At 41.2% G+C, this 10,867-nt stretch overlaps 1 protein-coding gene across 3 annotated transcripts in view; it reads left to right on the top strand.

Moving 5' to 3' along the window:
• The first annotated feature begins 3,104 nt into the window (after positions 1 to 3,104).
• Positions 3,105 to 10,867, top strand: part of LOC101864416 (WD repeat-containing protein 26) — a 42,798-nt gene continuing 35,035 nt past the window's right edge. Inside the window, exon 1 of one of the 3 annotated variants that reach the window (XM_013087184.2) lies at positions 3,105 to 3,526. In XM_013087184.2, coding sequence (XP_012942638.1) covers positions 3,321 to 3,526 — 206 coding nt within the window. In that variant the 5' untranslated portion in view covers positions 3,105 to 3,320. The remainder of the gene's footprint in view (positions 3,527 to 10,867) is intronic. The other 2 variants (XM_013087183.2, XM_005106772.3) reach the window with 2 other exon arrangements.

Genomic DNA, 10,867 nt, shown 5'->3' with positions numbered 1-10,867 from the left:
GGGCAGACACCCTTAAAGATCATGGGATGTCCCTCCTACAGGCCACACGACTTGCTGCAGACAGACACCTGTGTCTCCCCGCGACACCCCAGGGTACAAGCGGAAGAAAAAAGTAAAGTAAAGTATGACCGAAAATGATTTGCCCATTCTTCCCTGATTTAAAACAAAACTATCAAGTTAAGTTCTATCGGCTCTAACCTAGGCCTTCTCAGAACAACCATAAAATACATCGAAAATGTAAAAACAGGGCCATCTCGAGTTCAGCTGAGCGAGACACGTGTGTATTTAATTATAATCTTAACTCTTTGCAACATTGTCAATGGCTGTCAGCTTCATTATATTCATATCCATTGTTTGATAAAACTGAATCGAACTTGAAGGCATCTCTCTTTCTTTAAATACATTCATTTCATCAATATCAGTAGCTCTAGAAGAAGCTGAACTTGTTGTGGTTGCTCTTTTTTCCCCTTTTTTTTTGGAGCTGGTGTGCCACAACATGATGGTGGTACTTCTGGAAATATTGATGGAGGATTTGTGGGCACTATAAATCTTCCAGCCCGTGTCAAAGGTACATCAGGTGGGAAGTGCAGAGAGCAAACTCCCATGTACTATACATTGTAATCCGTGACATCTTCTACCATGATTAATTTATTTGGAACACTTTTGATCCACTGTGCTTTTTAAAAAAAATCTTTTGGAAATCTATATTATTATTTTGCTATCTCCCTTTTGGCAGGCATAACCACTTCTTAAGCCCTATCCCCTACACTTTCTTCCCATGTTCCAATTTGAAATGTTGCTCACACGGTTCTTTGCGCTGAAACGGAGACGTCAGCTGAAAACTTTTTCACAATAACATTAGACTAGATCTAGTAACAATAACACTCAAGATGAAAGAAACCTACTCTGGGCTGAGCACTAAAACACAAAATGTAAGCACAAATTTAATCCTTAAAATTGAGTGTAGTGAAAATACATCCAGTCAAACGGAAAAAACGTGTACATCCCAAGAGCACTGAACGAAACAATGAAGAGGCTAGGAGATTAGACAGACTAAACGGCTACACACTACACACATTACTATTACACTAGACGGTCATATAATCGGATTTATGATCGCCTAGCTATTACACTATCGGCACGTAAAAGCGTAATGCAAAAATGTTCCACCACCTGTATACGTTTTAGTATTAGAGCACAGAATTCTACACTAAGTGTAGAATTCTGTGTATTAGAGCATCTGCCTATCGCCGCTTTTCGCATTTAATTGCCGCTTTTCACATTGATCCTCGATAAGATAAGAACCGGTCTCGAGGCGAGCTTATCAAGATAAGGTCGCCCACCCCGGCCTCCATGCCGGAGCCAATCGTCCGGGATGTATATGGCCTCCCCTGAGAAGGCCTAGGCTCTAACCTAGGCGGTCATATAATCTAACCTATACGTTCTTATACTATCGATGACCGTCTAGGCTCTAACCTAACCTTTACGTCATGCCACCAGGCGAGGAAGGGAAGTAGGAGTGTGACTTGGAATTAGATTTCCCGATTTCCCCCCGTCCGTGTGTGTGAGCCCTGAGCGGTGTAAGGGGTCAGGGTGGTGTAGGTGTGAAATCTCACCCCGGCCTGTGAAAGTGCTCGGGTGGCGCTGGTATGAAAACTTTCCTGGATAGCCTGAGGCCAGAGGTGTGAAATTAATTTGCACAATACCAGCCGCCCTGATCATACGACCAGCCGAGAAAAAAAAGTTCTTCGTATCGTTGTTACATGCACGAAGGGGTGGCATTGATTAACTGCACTTATTACACCGATGGGTGGGGCTAAGAGTATAGAAGCAAAGGAGACGTTCAATCGTTTCTGTTTTAGGTCAAATGGTGGGCCTATGAGACAGAGGCACTGCTGGAGGCAATGGATAAGTGTAAGAGTAAGACTGACGCATGCCATTATCAGAGAGATAAGCGATGGCTACTGAGACTGAGAGCTTTGACCACTACTTGCCGACCGGACAAACAGCCCTTGATCCCACCAGCTGCCCCTCTTAAATTCTCCTTTAATTACGGAAAAAGTCAGACGTCAGAGACGAAATTTATTTTTCTGGCTTCCTGCTATTCCGTCTAAGACGGGTTCGACTGTAGGTATGCATACTATTATGTGTATTATTACGTGTGTGTGTGTGTGTGTGTGTGTGTGTGTGTGTGTGTGTGCGTGTGTGTGTTTGCATGTGTGTGTGCGCGTGTGTGCGTCTGAGTGTGTATGCTTGAGAGAGCGCGCGATCAGTGTGTTCGTGAGTGTGTGTGTATGTGTGTGTGTGTGTGTGTGTGTGTGTGTGTGACTGTGTGTGCGCGCGTGTGTGTGTGTGTGTGTGTGTGTGTGTGACTGTGTGTGCGCGCGTGTGTGTGAGTTTGTGTGTGTGTGTGAGGTGAGTGAGTGTGTGTGTGTGTGTGTGTGTGTGTGTGTGTGTGTGTGTGTGTGTGTGTGTGTGTGTGTGCCTGTCATTAAACCGTAGGCTAGGCTATAATTGCTGAAGTAGGGGAGATAGCGGCGGTTTCCTACAGGAAAAAAATGCCTTTTTCCTTCTTTTTTTTCTGGCGTTCTTAATGAGTTTTCTGTGCTTTAGTATTCAAACATTTCTCTCACGACTCTGAATCATCGTGGCGTCTAGAATTCATGGGGCATGGCACGTACTTCATTAAATAACGACAATGGGAAACAAGGTTTGGAGGGTAGAACAATCATATTTAGCAATAATTTCGTTTCTCTGTTTCCAGTTAACGTAAAAGAATAATAAGAAATTTAAAAAAAATAATAATGAAGTGACGAGAGCCCTTTCAGAGAGTGAGTGATAAAAATAAACCAACGTAATATTGGCCCCGCCCACATTTAGCAACGACTGGAACAAAGAAATAGTACATGGGCACAATCAGTTGAAATATTTACAATATCACGCTTCACTTTTATTTCATAAATACGTTTTGAAATCCATATTAGGCAACAAATATAAAAAGGTATCTACAATAACAAAGGCAAACAAATAAAATAGATGAAAACGCTCATGCTGATCTGAGAAAGCGAAAGTAGGAAGTCAGCTGGCGTTCCCAGCATTCATATTTGGAAGTGACGTCGCAGAGCAAAACATTTGGGACTTGTCAAGGATTATTTTTGTTGCTGAACGTCGCTCACTCTTCATCAATGGCCCTTTGGTTTGGTGTCATAAGACATAACAAACCATTGTGACTCTAAGCAATACTGGCATCGTCTTCCGATTCAGAAGACGGTGGTGTTTCGCCCCCACCGCCCAAAAAACTGCGGTTTTCACTCACGAATATGCAGGCCAATGGCTGTTCACAACACAATGGGACGACGGACTCAAGTCTTGTAGATCCTCACTCCATTAGAACTTCTGCTTCAACGTCGAACGGGGCTGTAACAGCAAACGGAACGATGACAGGCCAGAATAGCAAGAATCTGTCCAAAACAGACCAGGACATCGTGAGACTCATTGGGCAGCATTTACGTGGTTTGGGCTTCAAGTAAGTCTTCTCCGATTTGCTGTTTTCTCATGTCGTTGAATCGTAGAATATGCTCAACAAAATAACAACGGCAACGGTGTTCACGATTCTTGACCAACTCTCTTTGTTTGTCCGATGCATTGACTTGTCTTGACTGTCAAACTACAAAGTGTTATCAAATATATTACGTTTTTTTTTCATTGAGAAGCTCATGTTTTCTCAGAATTCCTTTGCCAACTTAGAATAAAAATCATTTTCCTAATAACCTAATCTTAAGTCAAGACACTAGGGCCAGTAGGGCAGACTAGGGCGCTTTTTCGGTAGTTCTCCACCCCGCAATTGTTATTCGCGGGTTTTGGCCCCAAGAGTAGCGGGGTTTCATGCCCCCCTGACCTAAGAAAAATAAGGTGGGGGGGTTTCAGTGGGGGTATTACTATAATTTGATGTTTTGCAGTTGTTAGGTTTGATATTAGCTCGCCACGCATCAAACGTGTATAGATCTCGATGTAGATATATTCTAGATCTAGATTCTAGGCTCAAATAAGGGTGGTGGGAACTACCGAAAAAGCACCGACTCTAGCTAGAAGTAGGAGTAGGGACCACAAGAGGATAGTTGGATCTAGATCTAGAGAACGTTAGCCTGAGTACACCATTGGCCGATATTCAAAGTAACAGCCATCTCGTTTGTGTCTTAAACTAATGTTCTTCTTTCTGACAAAAAATAAAAGAAGTTCGAGACCTAGATGTAGATCTAGATCTAGATCTACTGTCTCACTGTCTGATCTGAAGAAAAAAAAGGTAGCGTCAATCGCCACAGAGTGAAGCGGTGTCAAGTCTGAAAACAACGCTCTATCTTTAGCTTTTTATTCATATGTGTTACGAACACATGGCATCATGAATAAGTTAAATCTAACCCCCTCTCATTAGATCTAGATCTAGATCTAGTTGATAAGTCATAGTTGCACACATTCCTGGGTTCGAAAGGAAATAGAGTTATAGGGTCAATTTCTGTACGTTTTGTACTCAAATTTTTCTTTTTGCCTACACAATGGTATTCATAACTAGATCTATAAACTATAAACTCATTTTTATCAGGTAATCAAGTTCAAGTTCATGAAAGATTTTGTGTACAGTAAAATTGTAGTCTTGTTTCCTGGCTCTCCTTTCGTGCTTCTCACGTCTAAGTGGGTCAATTTGTTCTCTAATTTCATCTAGAGCTATCAGCTTCAACTTGGCGTGTTTTGAATGAGACGTAGGCTAGCCTACGCTTTGGCGTAGAACCAACACAGGCGATTCTAGAAGTAGGCCACAAATGCACACAAACTCAAGCAGAAATACGCTTAATATATATCGGGGAACATAAATCCGGGGGACGGGGGTTGGGGGAGAGCGAGAGAGACACAAACACACACACACACACACACACACACACACACACACACACACACACACACACACACACACACACACACACACACACACACACACACACACACACAGAGGGACAGAGAGGCGTGTGTTGTAAGTGGAAATTCATGAACACAGAGCACACATAGGCTAGATTTACTCACCAATGCAAATAAGAGCTCCAATTTACTTGGTGTCAATTGACGTTGGCGTCAACTGTCACCGTGTCACTTGGTGGCAATTGACACTACCCAAAAAAAACCCCGGCTCTATTTCTCTGAACAGTCGGGAAAATAAACTTGAACTCTATTTCTCCGAACAGTTTCTGTTCTCGAGATTTTTTGTTAATTTGCGAATGCAGTGGCCCGCACGCGCGCATGTGAGTGTTCGTGTGTGTAGTGTGGGTGTGTGTGAGTGAGTGAGAGTTAGTGTTCCTGTGTGTGTGTGTTTAAGGTGTGACCGGAGGGGGGGGGTGAAGGTATTTTTTTGTTATTTAAGGGTGATTAAATAAAATAAGTTACTGCTAAAGTCGAGCAGTTTTGTTTTCTTGCAGTACCTTTTGAAGGCATTTTTAAATGAAGTATAGTCCGGGAACGTTGCCCCAACCACAATTGCTGTAGATCTCTGTCTGAATATTCAGACATCTAAGAATCTCTAGCTCTAGAAATTGAATGCTTCTTTCCAGTCCTCACAGAATGGCAGTCTATTGAAAGATGATGCCGAACTCTCGCAAATAATCAAATAATCTCGAGAATGAAAGCCGTTCGGAGAAAGAGGTCAATTTTATTTTCCCTAGCTTTTGGAAAAATAGTCACTTCGAAAAAAAAAAATGAGGAGTAAAAAAAGAAAGCTTTTTTTTCATTTTAGCAAAGTGTTATGGTAATGCTCATTATAAAAATATTATCATGTGTCGTATGTTAAAGAATAGGTCAAACAAGATGACTGTTACTATAAATATTGGCCAATGGCGTACTCCTACCGTTCTCTAACTATCCGCTTGTGTAGGGACCCTCAGCCTCAGTGTTAAGAATGCAGACTGACTTGTTGAATTTAGTCATTATACAGAGTGATTTTTCTTTTAAATTTAAATCTCAAATTGAACAATGTGTGTAGAAAACAGGAATTTTTGGAGGACTTCCGTAACGAGCAACCACTATAAGATAGAGTAGAACAGAGGGACAGGGGTAGAGTTTAGGTTTTGGGTAGGGTTAGGGCTTGATTTAGGTATCTTTTTTTTATTGTTTGTTGGGGTGTTAGTTAATTACGAAAATCCTTCTGGAAATTTTTTGCAGCTTTCATGCACTGCAAAGACCTTTACTAGTGGTTAGTGGAGAGCGTGTTACCTACAAAAGTAAGAAAACTTAATATCTTTTTGTTATACACCTGGATGTTTGCAAACACTCTTTTATTTTTCTTCTGTCAAAGCACTTTACTTGTGTAGGACTGATTACCCTAAAATGTTCAGTTATAAAGGCTAGGACGTAAGAGACTTAACCACCCAACCATACACAAATAGTTGTATTATTTTACTGTTGAATGATACATTTTTTTTTTTACTTTTGCTATATTTTTGCCTACATTTGTAAATTATATCAATTTTTTAAATACCCAGTGCCCATCGGGGATCGTTAATACAAACCAATTGTCGGACTCACAGTCTTGAAAACAAATGCGTTTGCTTTTGAGGCCATGAATTAGACGATCAGTTTGTGCCACAATGGTCACTTTGCTCCCTCAATCTGGCTATCCCTTGCTACCAAACCAAAGCGATTGTGCCAGTGGGCACAGGGTATTCGTATTTTTTTTCTTTCGAGCAATGCAAAATCATACTCACCCTTTCACATAAATACTGTCAACACAGAATAAGAGATAGTACAGGTTTTTCGAGCTTATCACTGGCTGAGAGCTAGAGAAAAATAGAATTTTAGCTCTTTATCTCCAGCAAGCCGCTCTCAGCAGCTCGTGGTCGGAACTGGTGAGCTGCTGACAGCGGCTCGGGCACATTCCTTTACAACGACTTAACATCAAATTACTTTTCGATTGCCGAAAACAGGTTTCTTTTACCGGAAGTTTATTCATTAGATACAGTACTATCATACATAACAGGTTCGCTAGTTTCGATTTAATGACTCATTTAGTGACGTTTTTGTCATTTTTAGATTTAGTACCAAAAAAGAGCCCTAGCATAGTGGGTTTACCTCCCTCGGAGATAAAGAGTTTTAAAAAGCACTGTGTGAAGAGGGAACCTTGTTGGACCTACTCGTAACATTGAGAATTAAGACTCTGGCAAAACTGTACATCAGATTGGTTTATATTTACTGACAGGATGAAATACAGTTGAAGCCTAAATCATTCTATTTTTTGCATTTTTGTCAAAATTGAGTGGTATCTTCTGGTCTCATCCGGCTATAGGAAGGACTTCCATAATAAGCAACTACAGTCGAACCTGTTTAAGACAGATCGCAAGGGGGCCAGAAAAAAATTTCGTCTTAGATGGGGGGAGATGAAGGGGGGGGGGGGGGTTCAAAGGCCCAGCCGGTGGGATCAAGGATCGCTTGTCCGATCGGCAAGCAGTGGTCAAAACTTCACACCTGTCAATTGCTATCCTGTCTGATAATGACATGTGTCAGTCTTACTTACCACCAGTGCTTGCCTTACATAGAACCGCTGTTTGGCCTATTAAAAACAGAAACGTTTGAACATCTCCTTTGCTTCCACCCTTAACCCCACCCATCGATGTAACAAGTACAGTCAACCAATGCAATCCCTCACTGCCATCACGTAACAACGATTTGAGGAACTCTTTTCTTGGCTGGTCGTACGATCAGGGCGGCCGGCATTGGTCAATCTAACTTCACACCTCAGGCTTCTGGCTACCGAGAAAAGTTTCCGTAGTGGCGCACTACTCCAGCACTCTCACGGGCAGTCGTGAGATTTCACACCTACACCATCCTAACCATCTGCATCGCTAAGGGCTCATATGATGGGGTAACATCTACCCCCAAATTGCACCCCTACTCCCCTTCCTCCCCCAGCGGCATGGCCATGGCGTTAAGTTAGAGCCGGCGGAACCAAACTTGCGAGTTAAGGCCAAGGTCTACAGCGAAAACTAAAAGCTAGACGGGTAACTTCCCATGTACTTACTTGTTATAACCATACCCCACAGAGATTTTCTTCACATTTGATACATTTCATTTTTCAAAAAATGCTTTGGTTGCCATGGAAATGGGAAAAAACAGCCGCCATCTTGGATTTTTAAAGTATATTTCCATGGAACATTTTTCTTTCGTTATCCACCCAACAGTCATGAAAGTTGGCACACATACTATCGTTAACATCATGCACATTTTGTCCGACTTTCAGTTCACTAAATCAATAGCTGTATTTTTTACGATGTTTTGAAACTTGTGTTTGTATATTATGCTCTCCCCTAACATTAAAAAATTGTTTTTAAAAAATGTTGACCATAATATATACATATGAATGAGGCAAAATTTGTATTTGATGCTAGTAAACACATGGTGTAAATTTAAAGCATGTCACACAAACCACATAGGAGATTTGTAACTTCAAATGCAGAGAAATTGGTTTTTGTGAAAATAAGCTTTTATTGCAAAAGTGCACTTGCCTCCTGTTGTCATGTTTCCAACCCGAAAAAACAATTTAAAATGAGCCAGCAGCATGGCTTGGACCACCCTCAAGTTCTTCCAACTCCCTCTCCCTTCTAGTTCATGCCATGTGCCTCAAAGACCTTCTCTTAGACAGTTTCTCCTCCTCATACCTTTGACTTCAAGCAATCCGAATTGCTGCCCGTTATGTCCCCAAGCTGAATTGGTTCTCTCTCTCTGACCATACAGCTCTTGGAAGAGGTAAACTTAACCTTCGAGCAATGGCTTCGTTTGACGCTATGAAGACTCATTTGCATTTTGAGTGGCATGAATTTTGTGATGGAAAATAACAACTCAGAAGGTCGAGGCAGATTGTAGCGTGAGGAGGAGAAGATGACCTTTGTATGGAGACCAAATTTTACACTGTAGCGTTTATTTTTACCGGCGTAATAAAGGCCTATTTTAGCCGTACTTTTAGCACAAACTGTGAGTTATGTGATTGCCTTCCTGTCTGTAGGTTGCATTTTCATGGACTTATAGACAGTTTTAGGCTCTAGAATGTATTTCCCAAGATGAGCAAGTGGATATAGAATAATAATTGTGCATAAACAGAAAATCATAAAATTGAAGGAAATATAATTCCATTCTCACTGCCGACCTTGGCCTTAAGTTTCAAATCAGGGCTGAACGGGCTTATCATTTTCTGTCTTAGACAGGTGAAATCCTTGGGAGGGAGCGGATTTTTCTTTCGGTTTCCGCATTGGACAGGTTTCTGTTTTATACAGGTAATTAAAGAGGAATATATCAAGGGGGGAGCGGGGAGATTCCGTTAAGACAGGTTTCCGTTTTATACAGGTTTCGGTTAAGGCAGGTTTGACTGTACTATGAAATCTAGATTAGGCCCCTATGACCCTAACCCTAACCTTACCCCAACGCTAATACTAAACCAGGGAAGAATCCCGTAACGACCACTATGAAATAGTATAGAATAGAGGGTTAGGGTCCAGGTTGGGGTAAGGGGTATGGTCAGAGTTAGGGGGTTAAGGTTAGTTGGGGTGGTCGCTCGTTACAGAAGTCCTTCCCTAAACCAAGCTCAAACCTTAACTCTAACGGTTGCCTCAGCCCTAGCTAGCTATAAACCTAGCTTTTACCCTAAACCTTGCACTGACTGTAATCAGAGGGGGTGGGGGGCTCCCCAGGATAGATGGAACTTATTACTTTGAAGTGTAATAAAAGATTTTGATGGGCATTGATATATGTTTTCCTCTGCCAACGATATTTAGTAAATTTGTAAAAATAGGTAAGCTTGAGACAGGCCCTAAAAAACAATGGAATTTGTTTTGACTACTGGCAAACTAAGAAAGAAATTTGATCTCACTGCCCTTTGGTTTTAAAAAGGCACGGAGTGAGAGTTCATAAGTTGCATGGTGGCTGGGTCAACGGAGGGGGGTTTCAAATTTTGTACACATCTGCTGGGTATACCCTCATTCCAAATCAGGTTGCTGGTTTGCTGGGAGAGTTTCTCAGAATGTTTAGATATAGTTTTGTTTATAATTTGGTTACTGACACTTTTTACACAGCAAAGAAATGACTTTAAATTTACTTATGATAGGTGTTAGTGCTCATGTGGTCAACGAAATGAACATGGTTTTGATACCTCAGTTGATCTAACCATTTTCGGGAAAGTATGTGCAGTATATATTGCATGGTTTATAACATTAAGAGACAGAGTAATGATTACATGAATGAAAGGAACATAATAGGATTAGAAGACACCATTGTAATCAAAAGGTGTAGGCCTACTATATTAGGTGGCAAAATGAAGTATCAAGTCTAATTGGTCAAAGACAACAAATTTGTTTTCTGATATTCAGTGTTCATGGACACAGTTGTTTGCCTTCTTGCTGTGTTGCAAGTTTTGTTGTTAATGTAGGCACAAAATTTAAAAAATCTGATTCTTTGCAATGAAGTGTGCATGGGGCAAAGCAATGAATACTCTTTCTAACTTGAGTTTGCCTCAAAATTATCTGGGCAGTCATAGCATGAATTATTTATGTTATAATTGAATTATCCTTGAGAGATAATGTCATAATATCTATCAAGCTTTCCCAGTAAATGTGTACCTTCGGGCCCACACGCAGATACACTGTTTTGAGGGCTAAATTACCATATTTTTTGCTGAAAACTCCCCTTCCTGTTTGTGAAGTTTTGTTTCTGCAAGATAGAAATAAAATTTTTAATGCTGCATTGAAGCAGGAAGTACAGTCGAACCTGCGTAAGACGGAATAGCAAGGGAGCGGGAAAAAAATTCCGTCTTAGACAGGGGAATTTAGGGGGGGGGGAGGAG

Source organism: Aplysia californica, unplaced genomic scaffold (genome assembly GCF_000002075.1).
Source record: "Aplysia californica isolate F4 #8 unplaced genomic scaffold, AplCal3.0 scaffold00555, whole genome shotgun sequence".
In the NCBI taxonomy this organism is placed as follows: Eukaryota; Metazoa; Mollusca; class Gastropoda; order Aplysiida; family Aplysiidae; genus Aplysia; species Aplysia californica.
The sequence above is the reverse complement of the archived record's forward strand: the minus strand, read 5'-3'. Positions and strand labels throughout refer to the sequence as shown.